Source organism: Pogoniulus pusillus, chromosome 34 (genome assembly GCF_015220805.1).
Source record: "Pogoniulus pusillus isolate bPogPus1 chromosome 34, bPogPus1.pri, whole genome shotgun sequence".
NCBI lineage: Eukaryota > Metazoa > Chordata > Aves > Piciformes > Lybiidae > Pogoniulus > Pogoniulus pusillus.
This window is the reverse complement of record NC_087297.1, coordinates 10,399,528-10,414,810: the sequence shown is the minus strand read 5'-3', so window position 1 is coordinate 10,414,810 and position 15,283 is coordinate 10,399,528. Positions and strand designations below refer to the sequence as shown.

Here is a 15,283-nt window from a genome sequence, read left to right as displayed (position 1 = left end):
CCAGACCTTTATCAGTCAAGGAGAGGATCCTTCTTTCTTTTTTTTTTTCATATCTCAAGTTGCCTTAACTTTGTTTTCTTTGCCTGTCCATTCCATACTTCCCAGGGATATTGCTGATGTAATCTTGTCTCTCAAGACAGCTTGCCCTTTACAGTGCTTCCTTTCACCTTCTATTCTTAGATACTCTCGCTGAAACCCAGTTCCAACTATTCTATTAATCTACTCCTATGTAAAAAGACTGCAAGGCTGGTATGTCAGACCACAGATCCATCTAGACCAGCATACTGTTGCCAACAGCTACCAATAACAGGTTTCTAGGGAAGAGCTGAAAAACAGGGAAAATATATAGAGATGCTTCTTGAATACAAAGTCTCTCAGGCTTTAGCAATTTGTGGTTGGGAGATTTCCTGAGTCAGAGATTGTGTCTTTGCACTTAACAGCCCTCAGTGGAGAGTTATCATTCATGACAAAGTGCAATGGCTTTTTGCACCAACATGAGTTTTACCATCTGTGATATCTTGTGCCAGAAAGTAAAATGTATTAATTATGCACTGTGTAAAAAACCACCTCCTTTTGTTTTCAATCTGCCACCTGCAAGTTTCAGTTAATGTTCCTGAGCCCTTGTATTTCATGTGAAAACAGAATGACTCATTTTCTCTATGCCATATTCCTTATCTTCCTCTCCTTTCCTCTCATCCTCCCTTTTCCAGGCCAGACAGTACTTGTTTGCTTAGCTGTTCCTTGTAAGGAAGATATTTCTTAGCACTCAATGTTGCACTTTTTGAGGCAAGTGAATTGGAACAAAACAAAGTGTCTATGAAGCATCTGTACCAGACAACCTGCCTGGGTCCATGACTGTGGTTTCTACTTTAGGGTGGCAGCTTTCTTCCCCTTTATTAATAATTGCTAAGTATTTAATCTGTTCTGTTTTCCTTTTGTTTTCCTTCCAATGAGCACTGGGATGAGCTATCCTAATGCTAAGGTCACTTTTCTGTTTCAGAATCCATCTTTTTTCATGCATTATAAAAGGGTTTCCCTCTCATAGCCACTGCTTTTCCTTTAGGTACAATGAATTTCATCTGCCATTTTATCACCCAGTCACTTTGCATGAGGTCCTCCTGCAGGCACTGCCACCAGCTTTCATATTTATCACCTCAAGTAACTTACTGTCATCAGAATGTTTTTCTGTCTCACTGCTCATCCCTTTCCCACGAACCTATCGCACAATGAAGAACAAAATACCTCAGCTGAAGAAAACAGTACAAAACCAGCTCATCTAAACCAAAGGATCTGCTTGGGAAGACACATTAAGCAAACATGTAAGGAAAGTAACTTGGTACTAACCTGTCCTCTTTCAAATCTTGACTGCCTTAGTCTCCTTTTGCAGGAATCTCCTTGCTCTCCAAATACTGTGAGAAACACATCTGCATCAGTCCCTGATGCAGGCAGGGTTCCTGTATGAACACTGATCAAGTAGAGAACTTCTGTCGTGAAAAACCAGAGACAGAAAACATTACTAAGTCATCCTATTTCATAATGGAATCACCAAACATTGTAAACTAATTTGTTTTAGGTAAAAGGTTCATTTCAAGATCAAGGCATAAAGTTACAGTCATTGACATTAATGTTCTTGCTGAGTTCAACATGGATTGCTGGCTACTTCTCATTAAAAATGAAATAGCATAGAATAGAATCATAGAATCAACCAGCTTGGAAGAGACCTCCAACATCATCCAGTCCAACCTAGCACCCAGCCCTAGCCAATCAACCAGACCATGGCACTAAGTGCCCCAGCCAGGCTTTGCTTCAACACCTCCAGGCACAGCAACTCCACCACCTCCCTGGGCAGCCCATTCCAATGCCAATCACTCTCTCTGTCAGGAACTTTCTCCTAACATCCAGCCCGATGCTTCCCCATCACACCTTGAAACTCTGTCCCCTTGTTCTGTTGTTGCTTGCCTGGGAGAAAAGACCAACCCCACCTGGCTACAGCCTCCCTTCAGGTAGTTGTAGAGAGCAATGAGCTCTGCCCTGAGCCTCCTCTGATGCAGGCTGCACACCCCCAGCTCCCTCAGCCTCTCCTCACAGGGCTGTGCTCCAGGCTCTTCATTTCGTTGCCCTTCTCTGGACACCTTCCAGCACCTCAACATCTCTCTTGCATTGAGGAGCCCTTTATGAATCAGTGCAAAAACCCATGTTTATGCACACACACACACACAAAAGATTAAATGTTGCAGTTCTGGGTCTTAGCCAGTGGTCACTGAATTCAGCTGAAAGAATCATATAGATCTTAGCAAGCCTTGTAAAAATGAATTAAAGGTCTTAAATTGAGTTGGAGTTTATCAACTCCAACAGAACAACATTTTGCTAAAGCAAAAACCCACAGATATGGCAGAGAAAATCCACTTTTTGTTCTGGATCAGCTGAATTCTGGTTCAGTCAGGCATTTTGATAATTATGGCCAAGCTCAGGTCTATATTCAGGAGAAATGGCTCAGCTATTTATATATCTATGCATTGTTATTATTCTTCTTGGCCACAAAGGATGGCTTGTCAAAGATTTTTGGCTGATGAGTTCTGTAGTACATATTCCTTCAGGCAACATGACAAAGGAATTTTTTGATGGGCTCTGTAAGCATAGTGAAGAATTAAACCCTGTAAGAGACTGTTAAGATATATTCCCATTTGCAGTCTGGCCTTCACTTAGATATTAAATGCAAAAAGTTTTCAATATTTCAACTGAGACATCTGTTCATAAAGAAATGAGAATTCTTTTCTAAATATTTTATAAAATGTAATCAGAACAAAGGAAGATATGATCAGGTTTTAAGTACACTGATGACATAGTTCCTGAAGCAGGAATGGGGCTTGAAGGAAACCTCAGAAAAGAATGGGGTTTGCTTTTTTGTAATTCAGACCATTATGATTTGGGCTGCAGCAGGGCCCAGGGAGGGGATTCTCCCTCTCTGCTTTGCTCTGCTGAGACCCCAGCTGCAGTACTGCATCCAGTTCTGGAGACTCTATTACAAGAGGGCTGTGGAGATGCTGGAGTGTGTCCAGAGAAGGGCCAGGAGGATGCTCAGAGGGCTGCAGCAGCTCTGCTGTGAGGACAGACTGAAAGAGTTGGGGCTGTGCAGACTGAAGACTCCCAGGTGACCTTCTTGTGGCCTTCCAGGATCTGAAGTGGGCTACAAAAAAAGCTGGGGAGGGACTTTTTAAGCTCTCAGGGAGTGACAGGAGTGGGGGGAATGGAGCAAAGCTGGAGGTTGGGAGAGATTCAGACTGGAGGTGAGGAGGAAGTTGTTGAGCATGAGAGTGGTGAGAGCCTGGAATGGGTTGCCCAGGGAGGTGGTTGAGGCCCCATCCCTGGAAGTGTTTGATGCCAGGCTGGATGAGGCTGTGTGCAGCCTGATGTAGGGTAGGGTGTCCCTGGGCATGGCAGGGGCATTGGAACTGGCTGATCCTTGTGGTCCCTTCCAACCCTGTCTGATTCTATGATTCTATGATGCCCTTTTAAAACTTGGGGTTTAGTCCTCACCAAGTGTAAATCAGTTGTTACAAAAAAACTTCAATAGAAAGACACTGAATAGACTTTGCACATTTGACAGAGTTCCAGATTGGTAATTCAACCTAGTGAAAACACATCAGTTGTTTAAAACAGGGGGAAAAAAAGCTTTATGACTAGACATCATTAAAGACCTCACAAGGTTTACACAGGTATCCTGAAAGAACTTGCTTTCACAAGCTTTGTGACCCTGCCCATTGCCTTCATCCCATTAAGCAGCTGACAATTTTCTGTGCATACATTTGCTTGTGCATTTATTTGCCAGTTCAGCAACATACCTCTGAGTGGTGGTTTGTCTGGCTCGACCACTGCCAGCTCTGTCACAGTCTCAGATCCATCTTCTCCAAACAGATATTGGGCTTCCATGTGAAATCCCAACTCTTGTTTAGTGTCCAGGTCTTTTAAGTGCAGCTGCAGGCAGAATCAAAGAGTATATTAATTTATTTTAATTATTTAGTTTCTTGTTTCCATCCCAACAGAAACTCTTCCTCCCTACTGCTAAGATCTGCACACACTTTATGAAAGCAACCTGATTCTGTGTAAGAGTTACAGCAGCTGCTGCAAGCCACTGATTCTGCAGCCTGATGCTTATAGGTGCATCCTTCATCACATACTGGCACAGGCATAGGACCCGTTTTAAGAGAGTTAATGAAGGATGCAGAATAAATTCACCTATATAGACATGCAATTTTAGATTGTCAAATGGATGGAATTACATCAATCTTAGCAGCAGGTTTTGCAAAAACATGTCCTTTTTTTGCTTTCTTATTCATTTCAACTGTTCTTTATACAGTCACAGACTCAACCAGATTGGAAGAGACCTCAAAGATCATCCAGTCCAATCTAGCACCCAGCCCTAGACAATCAACCAGACCATGGCACTAAGTGCCTCATTCAGGCTTGGCTTCAACACCTCCTGCCACACAGACTCCACCACCTCCCTGGGCAGCCCATTCCAATGCCAATCACTCTCTCTGCCAGGAACTTTCTCCTAACATCCAGTCTAGACCTCCTCTGGCACAGCTTGAGATTTTTCCCCCTTGCTCTGTTGCCCATTACCTGGGAGAAGAGCCCAACCCCACCTGGCTACAGCCTCCCTTCAGGTAGTTGTAGCCAGCAATGAGCTCTGCCCTGAGCCTCCTCTGCTGCAGGCTGCACACCCCCAGCTCCCTCAGCCTCTCCTCACAGGGCTGTGCTCCAGGCCCCTCAGCAGCTTTGTCGCCCTCCTGTGGACACCTTCCAGTACTGCAACATCTCTCTTGAATTGAGGAGCCCAGAGCTGGACACAGCACTCAAGGTGTGCCCTGACCAGTGCTGAGTGCAGGGGCAGAATAACCTCCCTTGTCCTGCTGGCCACACTCTTCCTGATTCAGACCAGGATGCCACTGGCTCTCTTGGCCACCTGGGCACACTGCTGGCTCATCTTGAGCCTACTATCTACCAGTACCCCAAGTCTCTCTCTGCCTGGCTACTCTCCAGGCACTCTGTCCCAAACTTGCATTGCTTTACATGTGACTTGCTGTATCTCAGGCAAGATTTTCAAAGTTGGCAGAAATTAGGTGTCCAGTGGCCTTCAGGGCTCCCTGGGGAAATAAGCTATGTGAGTTCCAAGGGAAGATGCAAACTTAGGTTCAGCTTCTTTCCACCTGACTTTAAAAACTCAGAGAACACTCTGAAAATAGGTTCCAAATTTGTCGGCTTGGAACTTCCAATCCAACTGAGGAAGCACTGGCTTGGGAGCCCACCTAACCTAGTTACTGTGAGGGCAAACAGAGAGATCAGATTGACAGAAGGAAAACTCAGACTGTAGAATTTATCCTAAGTTAGACTATAACATACAGGATGACAAACTATCAAGCATATGCAGAAACATCTCTAGTAACATATGCAGGGTTGAACTTAATACATAGCAAATGGCTACTAGCTTGCAGAAAGTGTTTCTTCAGCCTTTAGAATCAATTTGTATCAAAATAAAGCCAAGAGGTTAAAAACAACAAAACAAAACCCAATTAAATTCATCAGGACATTAAGTAATTGAAGTTCTTAGGCAGGGATTCAAAAAATCACTGTGCTGACTTAGCACCAATACTGACACCAGCAGCAGCAACAAAAGTTTATGGCTCTGTAGAGGATACACACACCATTATCTGGATGTTCTGAGCAGAGCTTTCATTACATAGACCAAGTGCAAGCTTTGGAATGCATAAATAATATTCACATAACTGAAACTGGTAGGAATTGTATAGTTCTACTCTTAAAGCTTTTGTTGGACTGCCTTGCCCTTGAGTTCCTAGAAATGTACCTGCTGAACATTTTCCATTCCTGCTTATGCTTTGTGACCAATGCTTCACAAGATTAGACACAGAGCTGATGCCACTCCCCCATTTCCAGAATGAAACCATTAATTGCCTGAATAAACAGTGGTTTTCCTTAGATAATATTAAATGCCACTAAAATTGCAGTCAGCCATTTACCCAGTTCTTTGCACTTGCTCACATTAAATGCTCAACTTCTTATAGAAAAAATATCTTCTCTAACCTGTAGCAATATAAACATTGCTAACTACCAGTACCTCTAATGCCACTAAAATTGCAGCCAGTCATGCACCCAGTTTTTTGCACTTGCAGTAGCTCATATTAAATGCCCAACTTCTCATAGAAAAACATCTTCCCTAACTTGTAGCAACATAAACACTCCTAACTATCTAGCAGGAAAGCATCACAAATTCCTGTGTTGTCTGGGTTAAGATTGGCTCAAGGGTTACCTCCATATTCAGGCAGATGACCTGCAGACACTGGGTGCATAAAAATGAGATGTGTGAATGTATGCAGATTCTGGCTTTAAAATCAAATGCAGCTGATTAATTCGTGTTAATTGTAAGGTTCCAGCTAAATGTGAGCTTTGTCTCCAAGCCATATTCTATCCAAAGGTAAAAATGAGCTGAGTTTGTATGTGATTTTGGAAAGGGCCAGAAACTCTGGTTTTGAACATTGTTTAACACATAAATCTTCAAAAGCCCCAATATGAGCCAAGATATGAGATGTGGTGCTGAGGGACATGGTTTAGGACCTGACTTGGTAGAGTTAGATAATGGTTGGACTTTATGATCTGAAAGGTCTTTTCCAACCAAGATAATTCTATGGTTCTATAAATTTTAGCTAAGGTCACAACATTTTCTGCAGAAGTGTGCAGAAACCCATAGGAGATCACCAGAAAATACTCTGACACTGCTGTTAAGACCAGATAGAGAAAACAGGAGGTAGCAAAAGGAACAGAGGGATATTATATCCTTTTTAACCTTTGCTGTTTCGTCTGTGACCTCTGTTTCTGTGAAACCTCAGAAACTTTGGCTGTTACTTCCTTTACTTAAGGAGAAAGCAAAGAAGGGAATTCTTTTCAGATGGGGCTGGGTTTGGCCACTGATTCCTTACATCCTGCTTGCCTGTTTCTATAGAGCATCTCTATTTTTCACTCCACTCTAAGAGACCTGCTAAAGCAAAATCAAGTTGCTACACTTCAGATTATGCCTCCATGTATAAATAACTACTAAGCAGACTAATAAATGAGTAACAGATGTCATAAGCACATTACTGGCACAGGCTGTATACATTACTGTGGCTTATGTTGTGGGTTTTAAGTGCCTGGAACACAAACCTTGTGAGGAGAGGCTGAGGGAGCTGGGGTTGTTTAGCCTGAAGAAGAGGAGGCTCAGGGGTGACCTCATTGCTGTCTGTAACTACCTGAAGGGAGGTTGTAGCCAGGTGGGTGTTGGTCTCTTCTGGCAGGCAACCAGCAACAGAACAAGGGGACACAGTCTCAAGTTGTGCCAAGGGAGGTCTAGGCTGGATGTTAGGAGGAAGTTCTTCCCAGAGAGAATGATTGGCATTGGAATGGGCTGCCCAGGGAGGTGGTGGAGTTGCCATCCCTGGAGGTGTTCAAGCAAAGCCTGGATGAGGCACTTAGTGCCATGGTCTAGTTGACTGGCTAGGGCTGGGGGATAGGCTGGACTGGATGATCTTGGAGGTCTCTTCTAACCTGCTTGATTCTATGATTCTATGATTCTATGCATCAATAGAAGAGACTACATAGGTCGGTAGCAGTCTACTGACTTCGAGACTGTAACAATTTATAGCTGCTAATAAAACCAACTATTAAATAAATTTTTAAGTACTTGAAAGTATGAAGAAAAATCACTTGCCATTTACTGAGGGTTGTCTTTGAAGAAGGGGGAAAACAGGGAAGAAAAAAGAAAAGGCAGAAAGCAAAGTATTACACAGTTATGAATTTTCTGCCACCAGTTCTGGAGGCTGAAATCTTACCGCAGATAATCACTTAGTGAACGTAGTAATGTCAACATATTTTTTGGAATGCTTTATCAAATGGCCTGGAGGTGCACATTTAAAATGATAAATTAGTTTTGCTTACCTACTCTTTCCATTCTTGTAGCCTAAACTGAGACTACAAAATTAGCTGACAAGGAACACATTTGGAGAGAAAATATGAACAAGACAAACTCCTCCTCTATCCTCAGAGGAGCTCATAAACTCAGACTTAATGTTCCTTTGAGCACCATAAACCCATTCAGATTTTAGCTTGGAGTAGAGCTGTTTCTAGCATTTCCCATCAGAGCAGTTTCTGGACTGTTTATTCATTTGAATTTAGGGTGATTCCCTAAATCACAGAATCATACAGATTCATAGTAGTGGTAAGGTGCTGTGTGGTCCAACTCAGAAAAAATTTCTTCTGCTAACTCCAGAATAATTCAATGCTATGTTCACAATGCCTTTTGGGCCCCTGCTTCCAGGCAGAGATCATTGACTTGATTTTTCTTTGCATTAACCTTCCAGTTTAAGTATTTCCCAAAGGCTCAGGTACTGTCAAGCCCAACACCTTTCTAGTCAATCATCTTACTCAGCCTGGGGAGAGGTATACACTTAAAATCTGCCTGAATCAGAATATTGACAGCATTAAGTCATCTCTCCATCCCTTTTTATGAGAGATTCAAAGTGCATATTAAACTACAATCAGATGTTTAAGGCCCACTGATGACTGGGCTGTAATGAATAAATACTAAAGTATCAGCTTAACTCCTTTCTGCTGCTTTGTGTCAGGAGGCTGTTGATATTTCCACGCAGGGATTAGCATTTCCTAACATCAGCAGAAAACCCTGCCCTTCCGTGTCATGATGAGTTATGCAGATAGAGCTGCACAGCAGTGAAAAGGTGTAACTATGTGCACTTCAGCAGGCATGAACAAAGTCCATCTGCCCACAGAGAGCTCTGGAATCTGCAGGCAATCCTCTGTAGATACCAGGTAACTGCACCAAAAGATCACAGAATGCCAGGTTGGAAGGGACACCAAGGATCATCTGGTCCAACCTTTCTATGTAATACTGTAGTTTAAATGAGATGGTTCAGCATCCTGTCAAGCTGAGTCTTAAAGCTGTCTAATGGAGGGAAATCCAATACTTCCCCTGGGAGATGATTCCAATGTCTGACTGTTCTCACGGTGAAAAACTTCCTCCTGGAGTCCAACTGGAAGTATGCATGGTGCAAAGTTAAGCTGACAATCTGTGTCTCAACAAAAGATATTTCCTGGCATTATGAGGAATATTACAAGTCAATATGCAGCATATTTGGAATACCTTGTGAAGTTTAATTCCTCTTCTCAAGCATGGACCAGAGAGCACAAAGGAAACTTTTGTTATATCTCCAATATCGCCAACAGTCAGCTGGTAGAAAAACAGAGGGGGGAGGAAATAACTATACATTGTATGTAAAAATTTGGGTGGCATAATTCAAGCCCAGGTAAAAAGACACATACAGTTGGGAAATATACTAATAAAGGATGCTAATGGTAGGGGGAGGAAGTCCCACTGCGATTGTAAGTTAATTTGGACTCACATTTGTATCATGAGTTATGTTTCTTTTCAGCTGGGCAAATTAACTGCCAAGCCCAGGCCAACATGAAAGGCAAGGAAACTCCTGAGCATAGCTGATTCTCTATTTCCAAGCCAGATTCATAGAGTATTGACAATGAGAGGATTCATAAAACATCAATAAACTCATATTACTATTCTTCCCACTTTCCCCTTTATCTCCTCAACATCACATCTTTGTTTTCAATCTTGAAGTGGAATTTTGAACTCAAGATGGCTTTTAGCTCTGGTTATTGGTTCTGTTCTGTTATTCCAGTGCTCCAAAGAAAGGATGGCTGGTTTCCATAAGTCCTATTGTACTCTGCTGCTTGTGGCTTTTCATCTTGCATCAATTAAGCAAGTGATGCTTATACTGCCTTTTTGCAAAAGACTGGCAATTACTTTTTTTCTCCATGTTTAAGAACAAAACCCTCTGGAGGGGGTGACCCAGATTCACACACCTGTCCAGAAGCTGCCATTGGCCTCATGGGCAAACTACAGAACTGATATTAGCTCAGGCTCAAGTTCACTGAAGAGAAACACAGTTTCTAAGTAGTGAAAATGGACTAGTTGAGGTTTGAGAAGTAGATCATAAAGGAAGTATGAAATAGTTTCAATACTTATTTCCTTACTTCTAAGTCCTGCAAGCCTCAATTCAAAGTTAGTGGAACTTTTCATGCCAAAGTTGGCATTTACTCCAGAGAGACTTCCTAAGTGTAAGTGTATTAGCCCACAAATTCCCCAGATGCTGCTTATTTAAGAGAGGTATAAAGATTAACTGGCAGAAAATTGTTCCACACAATTTCACATTCACTGGCTACAACTCTTACTTTACTGAAACTATTTGGTAAGACTTGTGTGAAATAAAAATGAAACCAATCAACAATGGACTATGAAATGAAACCAACCAGAAATGGCTTATCATCCAGATTCTGAACTTTCTGTGCAGGTGATTTCCCTTTTCTTCCAAATACAACAATTTCAATATCAGGACCATCATCTGGTAGTTGTGTACAGTGTATCCATGTTTGCCACCGTCCTCTGCTTTTAGTATCAACATTTTTGGTGAGAAGAGATGCCACAGATGTTTCTGCAGTGAAAACAAACATGTATTCAAGAGCTTGTCTAAGTTATGAGAGAGTATAAGCCAAAAAGTACAAGATTAAACTGACTGATATTGGTGGATCTAGCACAGCCAAGTCAGGCAACAAACTCAAGAAGCCCTCATTATTCATTACAGGTCTATGGAGCTGTGGAAAACCAGGCTGCTGCTCCATGAATCCATGACACAGTTGTGCATCTTCTCTGTATTGTTCCAAGGACAAGAGAAGACTTTTTCATTACTTCCATTTCCGTGTTCTTTCTCCTAGGCATGATTTCTTTCTCCTTGTCTAAAAAAGGCTTGATTCAGCTTGGCCCAGGCACCTACCCCTCATTATTTGGATACCAAAGCTTACTTCTGCCTTCTTTGTGAAGTAGACTTTGCTGGTTCTGTTCTGCTCTGCCAAGCAGCAGAAATTCATCCAAAGGAAGGGTATTTATGCTAGCATTACCTTTGAGTGGAATTGCCACTTCTATGAACTCTTTCTTGGAGCATTTCTTGATCCAGTCATTGTAAACAAAAGCATGTGCAGAAAAAGGGTAGAAGACTTCTTTTATAACAATTTTCTCTAGGAACCATTCATCTGATGGAAAATAAACAGGATACTATCACTTGATATTGTTTAAATAGCAAAATATTCTTTGAATGCAATCAGAAGTTCTTACCTTTAGAGAGTCATAGAATAGTTTGAGTTGGAAGGCTCCAAAGGTCAGCTAAGTCCAATCCCCCTGCACTGAGCAGGGACACAGAATCACAGAATTTCTTAGATTGGCAAAGCCCTTCAAGCTCCTCAAGTCCAATCATTAGTTTCACACTGACAAGCCCTTCACTAAACCAAATCCCTCAGCACAACATCTAATCACTATGAATCGCTATGGTTGGAAAGGACCACCAGGACATCCTCTAGATAAGGCTGCACAGAGCCTCAGATATCTCTCTAGACAACCTGTTTCAGTGTTCCACCACCCTTGTAGTAGAGAACTTGTTCCTAACACTCACTCTGAAGGATCTAAACAATAGTATGTGTTCTTTCTCTGATCTTCTTAAGGACTTCTGAAAATACATGATCTGCATGTATGTGCTTTTGTCTGTTTCCCTGCACTCCAAAAGACTGGACCAAATCTTAAAGTTCTGAAAGATCTTATGAAACTAAGGATGGTGATAGATTTGATTGAACGACTTATTAATGTCTCAAAGGATAGAAAGTATGAGATCTCTAGATACAAGAGGTCTCCCACAACCAACTATATTATCAGCATCCTAAAGCAAAGACGATCAGGATTTCTACCACACCAGTGGGCAGAAAGTCCACTCAAGACAACTTACTTTCTGATGGGGTTCTATGCTACTCTACAAAACACAAACTTCAGCTGAAAGTTTTCTCTGGGTTGAGACCACTATATTTTTTCTGAAAAAAAAAGTGCCAAAATTGTAGCCAAAGCATTGAAACAAATATCGATTCCTGATGCTCCTTGATGTTGCTATTAAAGAAGTAAGCAATATCCTTTAACACCAACAGCTACTGTGGGGTCAGAAAGAGGACAAGAAAAAAATGCTGCACGAGGTGCAATCTTGCAGCCTTTTTATCTGCCACTCAACCTTGCATATGCAGAATCCCTTAAAAAAGAAGCTGTTCCCCGTGGGTTAGAAGATAAAAAGGCTAAGAGGCCAGAAGAGTCTTCCTCCTACATTCCACTTCCCAATGTGATGGATTGGTTTTTGTTATCTTTACCTAGAAACATTTACTCCTTAAAACAAATGACAATAAAAATGTCTGTCATCTAAAAGTGGAGAGAAAGGGGGGGTGGGGAAGATCTAACATGATAGAAGTATGATGTCATATTGCTTCCCCCCCAAAAAAGCCCCACGAGCTTTGTGAGCTGTCCTCGTAAATACGCAGCAACCTTTGTGGAGAAAAAGTTTCACACATAATCTTAACCATTTCACATTGTCACAACATTGCCTAGGAAACCTTTTACATATTTTAGCAAACCCAAGCTGGACAATGAAATAATGAACAGCAGAAAGCAGAGAGCAGTGTGAAGTTTTCTCACATCCCATCCCTGAAGCTTTAGCATCTCTTCGATCTGATCATCTACTTTGTTATTGCCGTACACTCATCAGAAACAAAATGCTGACCTTTTTTAAGGCTCTTAAATCCAACAAGAACTCGATTCAACTTGCCAAGGTGCACTGCTTTGATTTTGAAGACATCCACCTGCAGCACAAAAATAATCAATTATATTGTTGTTAAACCAAATCTGTATCTGGTTTTGAATGTTTATCAGCTCAGCCTTATAAGTACAGTTTTGTATCTGAATGGAAACAAATGAATGTGGTTTATGCCATTCCCTTGTCTTTGAATTCATAATGAAACATTACAAGCTCTAACTGAGAGTTTTCTGATCCAGTTAATACTCTGAATTATTAATTTCAAAATGCTGCTGTATTTAAGCAGAAGTAATTTTGGGAGCATCAGATACGCACACAAGTAATGCAGCGCTCATTTCTAGTGCCTTCATGGCCTGAGATTATCAAGTCAGATCAATTATTACTTGTGTTCAAAGATACTTTGATCCATAAGCTAACTCCAAAAGAAACTGATGAACAATAGGCATCTAATAATAGTGAAACTCTGAAGGAATTTCCTTTTCACTAAATTTCACACTGAATTCAGTAAGAATCGTTAGGCAGGCAAATGGGAATGAAGGGAATAGTTTCCTGGAAGATTTCAACTGCTGTGCTGCTGGGACAAGGACTTTGCACTGAAGCCATCTCTCTAACAGGCTGTATTTTCTACATACAACTGACTTGTGTGATGAGTAGACCTCATAGAATCTTCCCTTCTCCCCCTGCTGTAAATCCTCTTTCATATAGGTTTGTCACCTTTGTGCACTGGAACTGGCTCCCCAGAGAGGTTGTGGAATCTCCTTCTCTGGAGACCTTCAAGACCCACCCGGATGCATTTCTGTGTGACCTGCACTAGATTATGGTCCTGCTCTGGCAGAGGGGTTGGACTCAACGAGTTCCAGAGGTCCCTTCCAACCCCTAACATCCTGTGATCCTGTAACCTTCCTTCATGTACTAAGTCATGTACTCTTTTGGCAAACCAGCTATGGAACAAAAGCTCCACAAGTAAGGCTGCTTTATTTCTTGTGACTTCGTGAGCTATGCTGTTGTAGATGGAAGTGGTTGTCTTGGAAAAAGGTTGAGTTGAAAATGCAATTTGAAAACAAAAGCTGGGGACCAATTTGAGGGCTTGCAAACAAACAATAAAAGTGATGTATTGTTCCCATAGTTGCTGCCAAGTCCAATGACAGAACAAAAAAATATGCTGCCTGTGAGAACTACACTGATCACAAGAGGCATCTTTAATAAAAAAGAGCAAAGACTAAGAACAGAGAATTAGAGGTTTGAGGGCAAGTTGGAGTAAAGAAAGCTATAAGAGAATGAGCATCCAACCAGTTGTTACTCAAAAAATCTTTCCTATTAAGATTAGTGTGATATAGCTCAGGATATAGGAAAGCCTTTTAGAGTTTCAGATGAAAGATTTAGCCTCCTGAACAGTCCCATTCAAAAACTGACAGAGAATCTGGATTAGCCAGAAAAAAATCCTTGTGAATTTGCAGATGAGTTTGATTTGCACTGAGATGAGAATTCATAGAAGGCAGTGGCATCGTTCACAGATCTTTCTCTACAACTTTTATTCTGAATGAAAATTCAGTAGATGTTCTTACAAGATAATACTAAAAAAAGCTCAGGAGAGTTTTTGGGGGGGGGGGTTTGTTTGGTTTGGGTGGGTTTGGGTGTACTGTCCCTTATCCACTGCAGCAAGCAGTCCTGCTGTTCAGATTTCTCTAATCTTTAAGATGGATGCAGCTATTATCAGCACCATCCAAATGATTACTCTATAGAATTTCTTACATTACTCCTTTAAAGCCAGATGAGTCCTAATGTTCTGCCTTTATTATTTTCAGTTTTAGTTTGTGAAATTCTGAGGTAGAGGTTGGACCAAGTTCCCTCTAAACCAAAGCACTCTGTGATTCTACTATTCTGTGACATTGGGCTGTGCTAGTTTGAGCCTAGCAGGGATGTTTTGGTGAGAGGAATTAGATGATAGGCTGTGAAAAGGAAACAATGCTGATGTCTGCTTCACTCATAGGCTTGCTGAGGTGCATAAGAACAAGAACACAAACATAGACAACAGAGTCTCTCTCTGGGCTTTTGGGTTGCATGCACTTCTCTAACCTGCCTGGCTAATCCATCTGCCTCCTACCCGCCCTGGCTGACCCTCCAAACTCACCTGGAATGTAAAGCAAAGTCTGGGGTAAGGTAGAGGGGTGGAAATGAGGTGGAAGGGTGGCTGGGAGCCCCTCCTGGGGACTCTGGTGTCTGGGAGGGCTGTTGTGTTTCTGTATTACTTTTTAACTTGTCTATTTCTGTCTATAGCTGCAGATGTAAATACCTGCTTGTATATTGTGCTGAGCTCTAAATACAAAGCTTCATTCTTCCATTTCCAGTTCGGGTGAGTTTAGTCTGGGTGATTTTCTTAAGTGTGGGGGGGTGGGTAATACCCAAACCATCACATGGGCATGCATTTTCTCTTCCACACAGGAGAAAGAAAATGCAGACTAACAAAGGATTGGTTTGAGTTTCATACAGAAACTGTCATATCTTATAGAATCTTTAGAACAGAGAAG

At 41.7% G+C, this 15,283-nt stretch overlaps 1 protein-coding gene across 1 annotated transcript in view; it reads right to left on the bottom strand.

Annotated features, from left to right (window-relative positions):
* The window catches only part of RP1 (RP1 axonemal microtubule associated), a 141,814-nt gene that overhangs the window by 49,523 nt on the left and 77,008 nt on the right, over positions 1-15,283 (bottom strand). The window contains exons 25-30 of the mRNA XM_064170616.1: positions 12,723-12,801; positions 11,035-11,166; positions 10,390-10,571; positions 9,209-9,295; positions 3,843-3,975; positions 1,345-1,484 (exon numbers count right to left, since the gene is read on the bottom strand). Coding sequence (XP_064026686.1) covers positions 1,345-1,484; positions 3,843-3,975; positions 9,209-9,295; positions 10,390-10,571; positions 11,035-11,166; positions 12,723-12,801 — 753 coding nt within the window. The remainder of the gene's footprint in view (positions 1-1,344; positions 1,485-3,842; positions 3,976-9,208; positions 9,296-10,389; positions 10,572-11,034; positions 11,167-12,722; positions 12,802-15,283) is intronic.